This window comes from Gadus morhua, chromosome 14, assembly GCF_902167405.1.
Source record: "Gadus morhua chromosome 14, gadMor3.0, whole genome shotgun sequence".
NCBI classification, from domain to species: Eukaryota; Metazoa; Chordata; class Actinopteri; order Gadiformes; family Gadidae; genus Gadus; species Gadus morhua.
Window position 1 is genome coordinate 16,356,631 of NC_044061.1, and position 18,165 is coordinate 16,374,795.

An 18,165-nucleotide genomic window follows, 5' to 3' on the forward strand; every position below is an offset into this window, starting at 1 on the left:
GTGTTACCCCTTATGTTTTTTTTCATGACAACCAATAAAAAAACAACAGTGTTACCCCTCATGTTTTTTTTCATGACGACCAAAGAAAAACAACAGTGTTACCCCTTATGTTTTTTTCATGACGACCAAAGAAAAACAACAGTGTTACCCCTTGTGTTTTCTTTTCATGACGACCAAAGAAAAACAACAGTGTTACCCCCTATTTTTTATTTGATAAATATCGACAGTGTTACCCCTTATGTTTTTTTTCATGACGACCAATAACAAGCGACAGTGTTGGTCCCCTTATGTTTTTTTCATGACGACCAAAGAAAAACAACAGTGTTACCCCTTATGTTTTTTTTCATGACAACCAATAAAAAAACAACAATGTTACCCCTTATGTTTTTTTTCATGACGACCAATAAAAAAACAACAGTGTTACCCCTTATGTTTTTTTTCATGACGACCAATAAAAAACGACTGTGTTACCCCTTATGTTTTTTTCATGACGACCAAAGAAAAACAACAATGTTACCCCTTATGTTTTTTTTCATGACGACCAATAAAAAAACAACAGTGGTACCCCTGTCGACGATTTTGCGGGAATCCGAACCTGAGCTGTTTAGAGTGTTAACCTCCGAACTTATCAATGCACCATTAAGACACCGAAATCATAATGGTTATACTTGACTTTATAATTTGCATGAAATAGAAATAAGAGTCTTCCAACAGAGGACAACAACCGGACTTCAACCCCGGTCTCCAGGGGGTACAGGAAGAGTGCACTCCACTGCACCACTGAGGCTAAGACAATACACATAAATCAATCATCAATTAAGAGGATATACATGACATTAAAATGTATGTGTGTGTTTCTATCATTTCCCTTATGTTTTTTTTCATGACGACCAATATAAAAACGACAGTGTTACCACTTATATTTTATTTTATAAAGACAACAGTGTTACCCTTTATGTTTTTTTTCATGACGACCAATAAAAAACAACAGTGTTACCCCTTATGTTTTTTTTCATGACGACAAATAAAAAACGACAGTGTTACCCCTTATGTTTTTTTCATGACGACCAAAGAAAAACAACAGTGTTACCCCTTATGTTTTTTTTCATGACGACCAATAAAAAACGAAAGTGTTACCCCTTATGTTTTTTTCATGACGACCAAAGAAAAACAACAATGTTACCCCTTATGTTTTTTTTCATGACGACCAATAAAAAACAACAGTCTTACCCCTTATGTTTCATTTGATAAAAACGACAGTGTTACCCCTTGTGTTTTTTTTCATGACGACCAATAAAAAACAACAGTGTTACCCCTTATGTTTTTTTTCATGACGACAAATAAAAAACGACAGTGTTACCCCTTATGTTTTTTTCATGACGACCAATAAAAAAACAACAGTGTTACCCCTTATGTTTTTTTTCATGACAACCAATAAAAAGCAACAGTGTTACCCCTTATGGTTTTTTTCATGACGACCAAAGAAAAATGACAGTGACACCCCTCATGTTTCATTTGATAAAAACGACAGTGTTACCCCTCATGTTACATTTGTTTAAAACGACAGTGTTACCCCTTGTGGTTTTTTTCACATATATATATATTTTTTTTTTTCATATTTATGTAATACGTTTTATCTGCTAAATATCGACAGTGTTACCCCTTTTATTCATTTTTTATATATCTGCCAACTATTAATAAACTATTATCATTACGAAATCAATCAAAAAAAAGACATAGCGTTTGTCCTCGATTAATTGTGTGACACGCTTGTCACTGCCAGCAAATGCGTCTGAACGTCAATGATTTGGGCTAGGCTAGTTATTGGTCATTCGAAATAAAGCCCTCCTCCAAGTCAGGAGCCCCGGCCACGTTGAAGTCAATGTAAGCTCGCTAACTTTTGGCTGTCTATCAAGCAGAGACAGCTTTTCAATGGCGCACCAGTGTTCGCCCTCGGGTCGCACCAGTGTGCGCCCCAGGCCAATGGTATCGCTTTTCTTTTTTGTTATCACCATATGACTGGACAATTCAGCGAATCGATCAAATAGGCTACCTCCCTCAGCAGCATTCGCGCACCACAACTACATGTAGAGGGGAGATAGATCGCTAACTAGCAGAGAGTTGTAAGCACTTTTCCACCTTTTTCAGTGGAGGAATTGGACTCCCCAAGCAATGTTATACTTAAAAGGAGCAAGTAAATCACATATTAATTTAGTCTTTCGGCCTGTAGCATATAAACAAAATGAAGCAACTGTCCCATATTTCTAACTGCATTTGAAGTAGACATTGAGACTCGCAAAAAATGGACGCTATAGGACAGTGATCATGATTTGTCTCAATATCAGAATAACAACAATGGGTCAAATAGCAATGGCTGGTGGAATGGCCATGAAGTAGGTCTGTATATTATGCAGACCTACTTGTCCAGGCCCTGCATGTCAGGATGTAGGCTATGAATCTGAATGAAAAGTAGGTAAATAGGTAGTGGCCATCCCCAAAATGCACCAGAATACAGGAAATCAAATCTATTAAATTCAAAAAAGATTATTGGGGGGGGGGGGGGGAACCTCAGACCCCCTGTCTATTACTTTGCCCCACCAACATGTGTGATCGCCAGCCGCCACTGCTACTGAGGGCAGTTAATTTCAACATCAAGATAAGTTTAGCTTTTTTTTCCACATATGAATTGGAATAAGTGGCCTAAGTCCGACCTAAGTGATTCTCACTGTTGGCGATAACCTGATGGAAATCAATACGACAAGAACGCATGGCTCAAAGAGCGCTTGTTGTAGTCAATCTTCGGAAAATTGTAGTTTCCCACTAGAGACGCTAGAGGTCAGCAATACCCTCCGTCGCACAATGACGTCGGTTAGGAAAAGTGGAGTCGAATTCATTTTAAACAGTGCTGTCTTTTCCTATGTTCGAAAGGAAGCACCTTTTCATCTCTCCTTGACCCGATGACGTTTTCCACAAAGGTTAAGGAAAGGAGGCATAAAGGTTAGGAGATTTGTCTATTCGTAGAGGCTCCTGTTCCTCCTCCACCTTTCACCCCACCCGGCTCTTTCTATGATGATTGCAGCTCGTCACTTCATGATCAAGTGAGCCAGTGCTCACAGTGACTCTGCCAAGTAATCGTGACTGTGCATGTCTTAGGTTGTCCCGGGTGTCAAGGTGGGATCTTACCCGTCGTTGGCTAACCAGGCTTCCATACTGGCTTATTGCAGGATGCCGTGCCTGGGATACAATCAATCCCCACCCATAAAGTGGAATAGATCGAAAAGTCGAGGGATGGAGAGACTTCAGTCCCAGCTACCCATGCAGCGAAGTGTGTGCGCAATGGAGACACAGCAGGGCGATTAACCTGTGTTTGTGAGGCGGCGGATGATGACGCCAATCTGAAAGTAACTTTCTATCATTTTTAAAAATAGTATATTATCAAATGCTAACATTCTATCAGTGTTCCAGTAGTAGTAGTGGCATTTGAAAGGTAAAAGCCACTACTTCTGAAAGTAAATTGATAACCCAGCATGTAGGATCCCTTCCCAGCAGATGTAGCAATAATCCACCTGTTGTCCATGTGAATCCGTGATCGCCCACTCTCCCGGAGTCCCCCACGAGCCCCACCGTCACCTCTCCGTAACCCGCAGGAATGATCCGTCAGTCGACGTGTGGCTCGGAGGTCCTCGAGGAGAGCTACGATCCCACTTCTGACACCAAGTCTGTGGTGGGAATTTTGAGCCACGTCAACCATAACTGTCTAAACTGGGTAGAATAAAGAGTCGTTCAATTTTATAGCAATTATGGTCATACATTTGGGTAATAACGCTACTGTGACATTATAAACAAAACAAAATCTGAACATAAAGTAAAACAAATTAGCAATAATGTCAATATCTGAACATCTATCACAAGTTAGCAATTGGTTGACAGAAATGTAATTGTGATCATTTATAGTAAAGACCATTTCCTTATTAACCTTATTGCTTTATCTGAAGTTTGTTTTCAGTACCCTTTCGCGTATTCCACCACTCTGAGTAGGGGAGTAACCTCCCTTATATAGGCCCTGACATACACGAGAAGACAGGCTCACACATTTTTCTTTCCTCTTCCATTAATTTGTATTTTTCTAAACCCCCACTTTTTCACTGTGGATAGCATGAATTGGAAATCTGGATTACATTTTATCTGATTTATTTAGTCTAATTCTAATATAATGTCTGTTATTACCGTAATCCTCAGGAAATATTTGATTTGGTCTGTGCACTAACTACCGGGCTCCTGCAGGCTCATTTGGGGCGGGGCCAACTTCCTCAGTTTGGTGAGGTGACCTCTTAAAGAGAGTCCCCAGCGCTGGTTGACCCCTGGACTTCTGTGGACGAGTGGGGTGCTTGCTGTGGACAACTTGAAATGCTAATTGTTCATGTTATGAACAATTAGATCAGTACGTCCCCATGGGACGTACTGATCTTGGTGTCCCTTTATTAGAAAAGGGCAAATACCTGAAAGACCGTTTGGTGCTTATCTGTCCTGTGATCTTCCAAGTTCTTAAGGTGGTATTGCTGGTACTGTTGGACCATGGCATTTTCTGACCCAATGTCCTGGCTGCTTGCAATAAAAGCAGTTGATGCTCGCGTCCCTCCTCGGCCTCCTCCTCCTCTAGGTAGCTCTATAGTCGTACGGGGTACATGGGCGCGCCCGGTGGGGGTGGACCCTGGGGGGTTTCTGAAGCTGGTACTACTGGTGGGAAGCTCTGTTGGGCCAACTTGGGGCAGTTTTTGATCCAATGTTCTAGTGACTTGCAATAAAAACATCCCCCAGTGGGGGTCCATGGCCTCCTCGGCCCTTCCTCCCCTGCCACTGTATCCCTGGGTCTGGTATTGTGGCTGCTGGTATTGTTGCGTTGCTGGTGTTGTTGCAATAGTAATCCTGCTCAGTACGAGAGGAACCGCAGGTTCCTGCGGTTCCTCTCGTACTGAGCAGGATTACTATTGCAACAACACATCAGTAGGGTAAAACGGCTGTGTACCGGGCGGCCATCATTGTACACCGGGAAATTGGTGGGCTGGTATTCCCGGTATATGAGCGGTATTGGTTGGTGTTCGAGGGTCACGTATGGGTGGAGCCAATATGGTGGTCTTGGCCAGCAGGGGGAGTCGCTGAGGTAGAACTGGTGATAGTTCCCCTTCTTGGCCACCAGGGGCAGTCGCTGAGGTAGAACTGGTAGCAGTTCCTATCCTCAGCCAGCAGGGGGAGTCGTTTAGGTGGAACTTTAACTACACATTAGAACTCCAAACATGGCGGTCGGGAACTACATGAGGTGGAGTAAAATAACTCCAAATATGGTGGGCTGGGAACAACACATTTATCAAGGCCTGAAAGCTCCAGTCTGAGTCCTATCTGTACTGGGATATGTGGTATTTTATGACGTAGGGCCACCACTCGCTTACAGGAGAACAAACTCTCTCTCTGTGTGTGTGTGTGTGTGTGTGTGTGTGTGTGTGTGTGTGTGTGTGTGTGTGTGTGTGTGTGTGTGTGTGTGTGTGTGTTTCTATAGGTGTATGTTTATGTGTGTGTCTTTCTGTGTTGCTCGTGGTAGTTTGGTGCAGTCCAACAAATGGGGGTGAAATGTGACCTCTCTCTCACTCTCACCTTCCCACTCTCACCTGTGGGCCAGGCTGCATCTGGGGCCTTTAACAGATAACAGTGGAATGGACTTCCCACTTTCCAAACAAAGCCTAATTACTCTTTCTCACACACAAAGGGATTAGTCTTTCACCGCATGGAGAATCTTTATCTTTTTCTATTTGAACATTATATGTATTTTGATAAAGAGAAATGTCAAATCTCTCATTTACTAAGTGTTTTTTTTTGGAGAGAAATGCTGAATAAATGCATAATCTTTTCAAACTCAAAAATAATCGTTTCAATAATCGTGGTTTCAATATTGACAAAAATAATCCTGACTATGATTCTTTCCATAATCAAGCCCTACCTCCAGGGCCTCCAGCGGCCCCTACTCTGCCATCAGCCTAAAAGGCGGCACGCCTCCCCCACCAGCCTCCCCCAAAACAGCAGGGCAGGTACAGCGAACCACCCTTCTCCTCCACTCCCTCCGGCGGCACCCTGGGGGCCTCCCAGGACTACGCCACCTCCTCCAGCTCAGACGGGGCGCACGGCAGACGTTTCCGCCGCAAATCGGCCGGCATTAACGACCGCCCCCACGCCAAACAGCCCCCTCTTACCCCCCGCCACACCGCCGGGGAAGTTCTGCTCACCCTGCCTGGAGAGACTGCTCCAGGCCAAGGACAGCGTTGTCAGTGGCAGGAGGGTCCAGGTGGGAGAGGGGGAGGGTGAGCCGCCAGCTGCTTTACCTGAAGCATGTGCAGAGGCGTCACCGTCGGTAAGACTAGTGAGGAATCAGTAGTCTGGAGAGCAAGGGTCTGTGACACCAAACAGAGCAGCACGGTGAGCATTCTGATGCATTTATTGTGTTCTTTGTATGCTTCAGGAAACTCGGAATAGGCAATAGAAATCAAAACAATAAATATGGAAATTATGTAAAACTGTTTCCTAATGAATCATTTTACACAATGTACAATTTCTTCATTTCCACAACTCCACTGGTTTCCATAACCTATACACTTTTCCAAACAAAATAAACAACTCCATGCAAATACCCTTAAAATGGGAGGTGGAGTAATGAAAACTGGAAAAATAAAAAAATAAAATCTTCAGTACACTGCTGAGTCAATACAACGGTTCATTGTTTTAAAATAACCAATAACCCACACAGTGAACCAAATCAAGGAACTTATGTTCTGGCCGTACATAGACATGGACTTAAAATGAACTGTGAGTGCATGTGTGTTTATGTGTGTGTTTCATATATGTGTATGCATGTGATGTGTGTTTCAGGTGAATTTTGTGTGTGTCGTGTGAATTGTGTGTTTGAGGAGAATTGAGTACATGTTTGTGTCACGTGAATTGTGTGTGTCACGTAAAGTGCGTGTGTCATGTGTGTCAAGTGTGTGTTTCATATATGTGTGTGTGTCATGTGAAGTGTGTATGTGTTTGTGATATGTGTGTTTGTGTGCGTGTCATTTGAATTTTGGGTGTGTGTCATGTGATTAGTGTGTGTGTGTGTCATGTGAATTGTGTGTTTGTGTGTGTGTCATGTGAATTGTGTGTGTGTCATTTGAATAGTGTGTGTGTGTCATGTGAAGTGTGTGTGTTTGTTGTACCTGTGTCAAGTAAATTATGTGTGCTTGGGTGTGTCATGTGAATAGTGTATATGTGTGTGTCATGTGAAATGTGTGTGTTTGTGTGTGTGTGTGTTTGTGTCATGTGAATCTGGTGTGTGTGTGTCATGTAAATTTTGTGTGTGTGTCATGTGAACGGTGTATGTGTGTGTCAAGAGAAGTGTGTGCGTGTTCATAAGAAGAAGATATGGGGGTGTGTGTGATGGGTGTGTTAGTAGTCGGTGTCGGAGCCCTCTGTGTTGTCCACGTTGCGGGACAGCATGTAGTTGTCCATGTCGATGGAGCGGCAGTTGTTGATGGCGTAGCGCAGCCTCTCGGCCATCACAGCCTGACTGGAGTAGGGGGGCAGGCGCAGCTGGAAGAAGCAGGTCTGAGAGGTGGGCAGGCTGTCGTATGGCTGTGGAAACAGAGTGGTTAGTGAACCTCACCCCTCATGAGAAACTGGATCTATTCAACTTCAAGGGAAAGGAGGCTTGTTGGACCATTCCCCACCACACAAATATCTTGTCAGAAAAATGTAAAAAAACTGCATTAATATACGGTCAAAGTCGGCTATGACCTCTCGCGGGACGACTCACCCGGTCCACCTTCATGATCTGAAACCGCTGGGAGATGTCGGCTGTGTTGGCGGGCAGCCGCGAACGACCGGACACGAAGCGCATGAAGAGCACCCGCTCCTCGTTGGAGAACTCCCCCAGGGTCTGCCAGAACCACTGCACCAGGGCGTGGTGCTCGTCCACCTCACGGTAGCGCACCACCTTCTTCAGCACGTCGCAGCAGATCTCCGGCATGCCGCAAACCATCTGCTCCAGCTGCTTGGCCGTCAGCAGGGACAGCAGGGGCACCGGCACAATCCAGGACATGCCCTCCCTCACCGCCGCCACCTGCATCGTGGGGGGGGGGGGGGGGGGGGGGGGGAGGATGAAGAAGATAAAGAGGAAGAATAGGAGTGGGAAGAGGAGGAGACAAGGAAGAGGGAGGCATGGATGAGGAAAGCATTGTGCGCATCCGAAGGGTTGATTGCAGAGTGAGCATAGGTAATGGCCCATGGGCAATCTCCACAAAGGTGTAGTGAGGAGGTTAACTGATACATAGAATGTGCCTCTGCTTGCTAGGCTGCTAATAGAATGTTGAAATACTGTCATCTATTAAATAAGCTTTAAGGAATAGCAAAAATAACTGGTATACGATGTGCGTGTACTTATTGTACTTCTTTTGCAATTATACAGCACTCTCAAGTAAAAGAAAAATATTCTCATTGTGGAAAAATGTCCAACTATTAGGCTGAGCTAAAAAACTAAATGCGTTTGACTTTAACAAGTGCACGCAGACTCACTTGTCGGTCAATTTCGTGAAGCCGGTACTCGATGGCTCGCTCTACATACTCCTTTCTGTTAGGAAACGTGAGAGGGATACTGTTTCCCCCTGGGATGATTGGAACCATCTTGCCATCTGCACTTTGTCCCACGAAGGAGTCCAGAGGAATCATCTGAAGTAATTCAAAGGCACACACACACACACACAAAAATCAGTCTATGCAGCATAAATGTTGGTGTCAAAGTCACACTCGAAGCTAGTATTCGCTGCTGAGAGAGGTCGATTGATTGATTAGCTGAACTGTTCAATCATGTGGTGATAAAAATTATGAAAAACAATGCCTTTGGTTAAGGTTAGCTTTCTCTCCAATGACCAATAACAAGCCTAGCCCAAATCATTGATGTTCAGACGCAATTAAATGTTTTCTGGCAGTGGCAAGTACGGCCTATCACACAATTAAACGAGGATAAACACTATGTACTTTTGTTGATTTATTTAGTCTTTGGAATGGTTGATTCATAGTTGGCAGATATATTCAGGTGAATATGTCACAGAGGGGCGGCGCCCTTGCGCCCTCTATTGACCCACCGCCACTGCCTGGCGATGGGCTCGGGGCATATCAGTGGGGATGTAGGAACACAGTGTACCACGGCCAGGAGGAGACACAGGCTACACTGACTTTGCAGTAGATCACTGGGAGAAATCAGAGTTAGCAAATAAAGTGAATCGCCCTCTGCAGTGGCTCCAACAGACTTTTCGCCGGGCCTGGCAATATGAAGAGCCAGAACAGCCCCCTTGGACAACCCAACTAGTTTTAACAACACACAACCATCCAAACCAACGTAAAACGATCCAAAACCCAAGACCCAACCATCAAACCGACACACAGCCATCTACCAAACCCCCCCCCCCCCCCCCCCCCCTAAACCATCCAAGGCAACCATCTCAAACTGACATACAGACATTTTCACCAATCCACCACTCTACACCCCCGGCCTCTGCCCGTCCCTGGGTCTCTGCACACCTCATGGAAGTTCTCCTCGGTGATGCCGCTGTCCTCGATGTGGAGGATGCTGTTGAGCGTCTGGACGTAGAGCAGGTCCACCTCCTCCAGGTCCTCCAGCAGCAGGGGGATGCAGCACAGCTGCTTCCACACCATGGGCGCCAGGTGCAGGTCCAGGGGCTTCTTGGTGCGGATGGCCACGCCCATCAGGATGCCCAGGAACTTGAACTGCAGCAGGTGCTCATCCAGGCACGCCGAGGGGCTCAGCAGGAACCTGCCCCCACAAAGGAAAGGTGGCATGAGCACGGAGGTGCACTCTCAGTGTGGTGCACATTCATGGACTGGATTAGGATCCCAGGAAGTAATGATCACACCTTTATGTGTGGAAAACCAACAACTGAATCTAATCAAAAACAAATCGGATAATAATTTCCAAAAGCAATCTCATAAGCTCCCACGCATATTAGTGCATGTGTAGACAATGATGGAAGAGAAAGATTAAGGTCCCTGGTTTGGGATCGTGGTGACCAATGTAGACAGAGAACATCATGATTTCTTCTTGTACCATGGTCTGGGGGAATACTAGATTCTGATTGGCTGCAGGGTGTCCATTACTCCCGGACACCTACTAAGTAGTTCCAGTCAAATTGTCGGTTTAGCCTTCAAAACCAGAGCTGCTAAATTGTGAAAAATGCATTAAACTGTAATCAGACAACGCGGTTATATGCTATAGACCCTATAGTGTCTTTGGTATAAAGGCTGAGCGGACTAGAATACCTCCCGTTGCCAAGTAGTATCAAAGGTCCGTCCTATTTACTGGAGGAGTGAACAATGTTTCCGTTGCATAAGAACCTTACGGGAGGGTAATGATTGTTCCAGGTATTGGTCAAACCCTCAAGCGTTACCAGGGAAACTAAATTATGGCTTGTGAAAAACTTTATATTTGGATTGCAATACACATGAAAAAATAAATGAATGCTCTTAATTTAATTTCTTTGGCAAGTGACCATGGTATAAGGGGATAATGCACTTCCAGGTGTCCATTATTAGGAATTAATGGACTTTGCGGAGGCAACCGTCCTCCGCTGCGAGTCGGACGTTTCTGAGGGCTCCGCGTCGTCCATTAATTCCTGATAATGGCCACCTCGTCGGGCATTGTCCCTTACATAACGCACTTGGTGTTCTGAAACACCCCGAAGGGTCGGTGTGGTTATCCCTCACCTGTCTCTGTTGTAGCCCACCTCCGCTGTGGCGTTGGGGGAGGGGATGAGGAGGTCCACCACCCCCGTCTCAAGCTCCTACACACATACCAGATTAAGAATGTTACGTCGTCTTTGAACTGTCACAAAAAGCATTTACTATAGTTACCTACAGTAGACTAAGAACAGACCAAAGTGCCAAGCGCTCGCTGGCGACAAGGTGCTGCCGTTGCCATGGCAGCAGCATTGACCAGCGGCATGTCGGCAGCCAGAACGGCCACGGGAAGGGTTGAGATGATTTAGCTTTATGCAAGTGAAGCAGCTCGGGATGTTAATTCCTTCAGCGCTAGTTTCTACCAAACATGAAGAAAAAGAAATTCTGGTCTCTTGTTTTTCGGAGCTGCAACTACCCTTTGTTTGTCTATCAAACAAAGGGTTTGATAGACGCTCCATTTTGTGTATTGAGAGCCAGAACCAGGTCAAATTCCTCGTGTGTTGAGTCGTACCAGGGGGTTCTGATTCAGCTTGATTATTCGATTCAACTTTTATGTTGTTATATTGCAATGGCCAAAAGTAAAACATCATTATATTTGGATCTGAAGTTCACTTACTAAATACCAGGGAAACGTGGACAATTTTGATTTGATCATGCTTTCCGGCCGGCTGAGAGCTCTATTACCACCTAGATATTGTCCACAACAGAACAACGTCTTCAGCACTGCTTGAAATATGCGCCTCCTAGCGCCTGGTCCTCATCCATCGCCTGGTGCGCCAATACGGGTGGCAAGTCAGGCATTTCAACACACCCCCAACCCACAACCCACACAGACATCCTCATACCTGGCACATCTCTGTGATGGTGTCGTCAAACACACCCCCCGCGTCGTCGGCCCCCTCCCCCACCAGCTTCACCTTCCAGGCCCTGGAGGGCAGGCGCAGGTCCGAGGCATTGAGCTTCACCACCTGCCGGGCGATCTGCACAAAGATGGGCTTGCACTTGCGCCCCCTGCAGGAGGGAAGAGACAAAGGAGGGGTCAGGCTGTGATTTGGAAATCACAGCAAATGGAAAATAAAAAGGGCATTTGATTGTGTTCGTCCATATGGATGTGGTATGCCTGAGGAATCCCACATCATTCTGTGTTTACACTTTTCTGTGGCTTCAGTAGTCACTGCAGAATGCAGAGCATCGTATTACAAGTGCAAGCACAAACCCTTTTGATTTAATGGAAAGGTTGAGACAGCCTTTCTGAGCTTCTCTACGTCTGTCAAATCTCAATGAGTACTTAATTGTTTATCATCTCCTCAAACATCAAAGCCTTGTTCATACTAGGCATTTGGCCCCTAATGTCTGTTTGAATACAACCCAGTGACAACAACGCCCCTTTCAACATTAATAACAAGGTGGCTACATTGCTCTTTAGCAAACTGATGTTTACCCAGGTACAATAACTAATTAACAACATCAGAAAGTCTCCTTCATAAATGATGTACTGTTCCAGTACATTCTGTTCTATTTAATTTTAACTGAACGCCAGAGGCATTGCTTAACACTGGATGTTATCCATTGCGCAGGTTGAGTATTTAATATCAACAAAGTCACATATGACCGGGGATGACGTCGGGCCGCCCGTCTATATAAGCCCACGTCAGTCTCCAAGATGTCCCTTGTATCATCTCGCAGTAGCGAATACAGGTTTAGAGTAAGAAATAAGGTTGAATAAGGGCAATATTAGCTGGTGACTCCTTGCTGGTATCCCTGCAACCGCATGGTTGGACCCATGGATTTGTCCTTAAAGGGCTGCAATTAGTCACGCACGGCTATGTTCTAACGCTAGGCTAACACAGCGTCTTCACCAGCTGTAGTGGCTGCAAAGGTAAGTATTGGAGGTTGAAGGTGAGCTTCCCCCGCCTGGAAGAGAACCAGAGGTACGAGTACGCTCCCCACCCAGGGCTGCCCCGCCCAGGGAGAGGGCTAGGAAGGCTGCACGACATATCCAAAATGTACGTCATCGCGCTATCAACGCTTGTGATAGACATACCGCAAAGATTACTTAAACTTCGATAAAATGTATTCTTAGAGTCCTGCACAGGTCCATTTTTTTTTTTGACCCGCCCCCGCAAAGTAGGCTACAGCACCAGATCCGACCCGTCACCTGTGATAATATCAAAATTAAATCCGCGCCCGGACTCAATAATATTTGGCCCATTACCCGACCCGTGCCCGCGATAAATCCCACACAAGCTAAAATCATTAATGAATGTGTCTTATTTTTATCTCGCACTATTTGAGCACGACTCTCTCTTTCCTGATGTTGGCTCCCAGACCGTATGAGGAGCATAGGGGAGACGTTCCCTCCAGGACCGATGTTCTCTCGGGGGTGACACCCTTCACTTTGACCGGCAGTGGCTCTGCTTATAGATCGGGATATGGTCGGAATGAAGCGGCCACCGATTCTTGACAGGCTGGGTACTTTATTCTTACACACAACCAGACTCGTTCGTTACTTCTCTAGACTGACAAACGCTACCGCCCGCTCTCCTCGCTCGTCCACTCTCTCGCTGACGTCACTCACACACTCACCCTGCCATTCTCACACACACCCTGCCATTCTCACACACGCATGCTGCCACACATACGCTACTCTCCTAACATTAGGGTTCTTTAATGTACCCCCATATTTTTCAATTATGTTTTATTCAGGCAAACTGAAATACTGTTTTGGATCTCATTCGCTATCTGCCCGCAGTGAGTTTTTTACCCGCCCGCATGCCCGCACGTGAAATTTAATTTTTTCAACGAAACTTTTTCCGACCTGTTGCAGGACTCCGGTGACTCTACACACAGTGTTTGTTCTCCAGGTCAACACATACACTTTAGTATAACTACATTGTTGCTGATCGTTCTTTGTGTTAGCTTTTTTTGGTGCTATCGGAGTCCCGATAGCACCACATCACAGGCCATACCTGCACTTCGCATTCTAAGGGAGGGTTTTCATTCCAGTGGCATGCATTGAAGGGCGGGGCTCCCATTTGGGACGATTGGCTTATTTGCAGAGCAGAGCAGGACACCACAGCCCTCCTAGGCCATGTGAAGTCAGCTGTCTACAATGTGAACCATCAAGAGGGCACCAGGTCGGCTCAGACATTACAGGCTGCACAGCTTCAGGGCCATGCAGCTTCCAGGGCCACAGAACACGGTGGCAGACTTTCTTTCACGCCAGAAACCTCCGTCGGGGGAGTCGAGACTCCCCCCAGAGGTAGTTGAGGCAATATGGAGCAAATATGGCACAGCAGAGGTGGACCTGTCTGCTTCAGAGTCCACAACACATTGCCCTCTCTGGTTCCCTCTGTCAGAGACCAGTCCGATGGGACAGGATGCCTTGGCACATCCATGGCCACGTCAGCTCCTTTATGCCTTCCCGCCATTTCCACTGATAGGGTTAACCCTACATAGAGTTCAGAAGCAATTCCACAGACTCCTGCTGGTTGCCCCCAGGGGATACCAGTAATGTACAGGCTGCTGGATGGAGATCCATGGTGCTTGACGAAGAGGCTGGACCTGCCCTCACAGCTGGGGGGCCACGTCTGGCACCCGAAATCAGAATACCTGCAGCTACGGGTTTTGCCCTTGAGGGGCCTGATCCACTTCTAACCGCATGTGACCAGGAGGTGGTTCAAAACAACATAGATTCAAGAGCTCCCTCCACTAGGGCACTTTATGCCAACAGGTGGGCCGACAGAGGTGGACGTGGTCTTATATAGACAGGCGGCTCCAGCCGTGCAGAAGGAGGACCTGCAAGCACTCACCGAGTGGAGATCCTCTTGACGGTGATCTGTGGGCCGTAGTTCTTGCCCTGCACCATGGTCTTGCCTATGGAGCGCACCATGGGCAGAGTGTAGACTCTAGGGGCCAGCAGGGGCCTGAGTTGGCCCTGGACGATGCCCCAGGTGCCAGCGTTGTAGCGGGAGGTGCAGCTCTGAAATGCAGGCGGGATATAGAGGAGAACTGATAAGACGGATAAGTTCACAATGTTAAAATATAAATAGTAAACGTACAGGAAATGGGACTTCAAACGTGTGTGTGTGTGTGTGTGTGTGTGTGTGTGTGTGTGTGTGTGTGTGTGTGTGTGTGTGTGTGTGTGTGTGTGTGTGTGTGTGTGTGTGTGTGTGTGTGTGTGTGTGTGCATCCCTCCTACCTGGTTGTTGGGGCTGAGGTTGAGCAGCCGCCACGAGGAGTACATGAGGTCGGAGAAGTGGTACAGGAGGCGCAGGCGAGCCCTCACCGCCTCCATGCTCACCTCCCTCAGCCCGCTGTACTGAGGGGGCACGGTCCCAGGCAGGCCCAGCTGCAGGGGCACCGAGGAGCCTGGGGCGTGAGAAGGGGGGAGGATTCAGTTAACAGGTCAAAGAGGATGATGGAGAGGATCTTGGAAGTTTGTTATGATTTAAATTTAAGATGAAGCACAACTACAATTGCCATTATTGAACACACCATTAAAGGCATTAGGCAATAAAAAGTGATGTGGTTCCTTCATATGCACCGGACAAACTAGAGTCTGATGTGATATCTCGAAATGGCTTCAAAAAGGCAACAGAAGTCGGGAACAGAGAAGCGTAAAAAGAAGAAACACTGCGATAAACTCGTGCATCGCTTGCACACATGACTTGAAAATGTTATTTGTAAATATAGTAAAATGCTTAAAACATGTAAGCTAGGCATGCAGGTAACATTTATGGTGAGGAATAATCTTAAGCCAGCTTGATAAAGTTAAAGTAATTGGGGTGTAAATGTTGGGCATAGTAGACTACTTATTCATTTACTACACCACTCAATGTGACAGATCTAACATGACAAATGAACCATGGTTTGTAGCAGCAGCCCTGTGTTCAGGTGTGTGACCTACCTGGAGCTCTAAGCGGTACACAGGGAGCAGTCCATGCAGCACTGTGGCAGCGCCCTGCAGAGATCTGGCTGATGCTCTTTCCCTGCAGGGCTGTGGCCAGGGTGGGCTCCCGGACGTGGTTGGTGTGGCCCAGTCCCAGCTGCACAGACAAACACAGCCACAGACACACTTGAGTTCGCCATGAGGGATTTCATTCACACACGCATACATACATACGCTATACCACTCTTTACGGCAGGAGAATATTGAAGCCTTGATTTGGTCACAGCAGGGTATCTGCAGGTTTCAGCAAGTCAAATTTAAGACTTTCTAAGACCTTTTTAATGAAATTTAAGACCTAAAACATGCGATGGTGGGGGTTGGCAACAGACGCGAGCCAACATCGGAAACGGACGTCTTCCAGCCAACTGTCTTTGAACTTGCACCTACCCATTGTCGCAGATTTTGAGGATGCGCGGGTGTCCAGAATTTCAAAATTCCTGCAGGGTCGATTTCCTCAACGATTCTATTATACAAGTCTGGCAGGAGTTGTGATTAGATTTCATTAAATATGCTAATGCATAATGAATATGCAAATAATTCAAATGATAGCTAATTTCAAAGAGAACATTTGGATTGCTGAGGCATATTGACGTACTACAGATTTACAGAGTGGGGAGCGGTGAGCTCATCACTCATCCTACAAGGACACTAGCACATAAATATATGGGCTTTCTGCGGCTACCAAGATCATTCCCCATCCCCTCCTCTCTGGGGAAGTGACAACGTGGCTGCCCAAGCCGCCTCTCCTCCAGGCCGGGGGCTGTGTATGAGCGTGTGTATGAGCGTGTGTGTTACCTGTCCCTCAGAGTTGCTTCCCCATGTGTAGACCTCCCCAGTGGAGGAGAGCACCAGGGTGTGCTCAGCGCCCACGGCGATGTCCTGGATGAAGACCCCCGACAGAGCGGGCACCTGCTGGGGTCTGTTGTGGTTCCTGGCACGGCCCTCAGGCAAGCCAATCAGACGGTCTAGACAGGAGCAGAGGGAATAGATATAAAAAATGTCAATCTTCCAACACTTGTTAAGATGAAAAACAAGCCTGCTTTAGCAGATTATAACGGTGTATATGGACAAGTGGAGGGCCTTTATTTAATTTAGTGCACTCTTGGGACTTTAATGTCATGAGGCCAAAGAAAATACAAATTTTAATCAGTTTAAATAATTGTAAGAAATCGCTGCATTGATTTGTTAAGGCTCTAACATGTATAATATTATCTTGTATTTTATGTGCCTGATTGATATGAATAACAAGCAGAAGCTATGCCGTACCTTGGCCAAATGTGTAGACGCTTCCGTCTTTGGCAAGGGCTACCGAAAACTGGGTTCCGCAGGTTACTTTCTTGATGCCGATTCCACAAAGTACGTCTACTTTCTGGGAAAAGAAGAGATAAATTGTCATTATTACACAATCCATGACAACTGCTTTCTTTGCTGTTGTAATTGATTTGGAAGGGCAAGAACTAAGCTAGAGTGGAGTGTGTGTGTGGGCACAAGGCGGCAGCCCAAAGTACCTGAGGGGACGACTTGGCGGTAGAATTGCCCAGGCCCAGTTTCCCATAGTCTCCATCTCCGAAAGCCCACACCATCATCCCGTCTGCTGACACAGCTAGGGTGTGGTTCAGACCACACGCCACCTGAGCCCCAGAGACAGACACCCTTCGATTACGGCTGAGCTCAAAGATATACCAAACAGCCACTGCCCACCACGACTGTAGGACAAACACAAGTCGTCTCTGACCACAGTTATATGTGAAGATAAAAGGCAAAAAACGGTCGATCTGCGGCCGCCAACAGTACCGCTGGTGAAGTGTTTCAACTTGTAATTGTGAACGTGAATTACCTGTCCAACCTGGTAGCCTTCCAGAGCGGACACCTTCTCCGGAAGCTTCTTATTGGACGTGTTGCCAAGTCCCAGTCTGCCGTAGTCACCGTTGCCAAAGGAGAACATCTTCCCATCAGCCGTCACCACAGCAGAGTGCTTGAACCCGCAGGACATCTGAGAGTAGAGGCCAGACCAAAATACATGAAATGAAAAGGCAAATAAAAGTTGCTTTTGGTAACTTTACCAAAAGCAACACCTTGGTCAAAGTTATACTGTACAAACTGTATATATTGTAGTCTTGCTACTTTATACACACATTATATTGTATACTGACTATGCAGCTATAATACAGACAATGTTAATGTATACTAGGGCTTTGACTCCAAACTTCGTTATTCGAATATAATTTGAATATCAAAAAATAAATCAATATTCAAATGAATATTAGGCAGCCCTTAATATTCTAACATGGTATGGGCATTATTTTTTGTAAACGTCTTTGCCTGATGGTTCTTTTCAATTCAGATTCCGAAGCTTTTTTACGCCTGGTGAAGTTGTGAATATTGTGCTCATTAGCAAGGCTATTATTGGTCATCTGGGCTCGCAAACTAGGTGGCGAACT

The 18,165-nt window shown here is 46.1% G+C and overlaps 1 protein-coding gene and 1 long non-coding RNA gene across 10 annotated transcripts in view; one reads left to right on the forward strand and one right to left on the reverse strand.

The window, feature by feature from the left end:
- The first annotated feature begins 3,060 nt into the window (after positions 1-3,060).
- On the forward strand, positions 3,061-6,778 carry LOC115558289 (uncharacterized). Its single transcript, XR_003979311.1, has 2 exons — positions 3,061-3,401; positions 5,987-6,778. It is a non-coding gene; the product is annotated as an uncharacterized LOC115558289 (long non-coding RNA).
- The window catches only part of herc1 (HECT and RLD domain containing E3 ubiquitin protein ligase family member 1), a 65,752-nt gene continuing 54,053 nt past the window's right edge, over positions 6,467-18,165 (reverse strand). For all 9 annotated transcript variants that reach the window (XM_030376252.1, XM_030376249.1, XM_030376251.1 and 6 more), the window contains 13 exons: positions 17,562-17,717; positions 17,233-17,355; positions 16,991-17,093; positions 16,520-16,689; positions 15,683-15,821; positions 14,975-15,144; positions 14,586-14,755; positions 11,619-11,784; positions 10,801-10,877; positions 9,601-9,853; positions 8,596-8,748; positions 7,838-8,143; positions 6,467-7,656 (listed from right to left, as the gene is read on the reverse strand). In XM_030376252.1, coding sequence (XP_030232112.1) covers positions 7,471-7,656; positions 7,838-8,143; positions 8,596-8,748; positions 9,601-9,853; positions 10,801-10,877; positions 11,619-11,784; positions 14,586-14,755; positions 14,975-15,144; positions 15,683-15,821; positions 16,520-16,689; positions 16,991-17,093; positions 17,233-17,355; positions 17,562-17,717 — 2,172 coding nt within the window. In that variant the 3' untranslated portion in view covers positions 6,467-7,470. The remainder of the gene's footprint in view (positions 7,657-7,837; positions 8,144-8,595; positions 8,749-9,600; positions 9,854-10,800; positions 10,878-11,618; positions 11,785-14,585; positions 14,756-14,974; positions 15,145-15,682; positions 15,822-16,519; positions 16,690-16,990; positions 17,094-17,232; positions 17,356-17,561; positions 17,718-18,165) is intronic.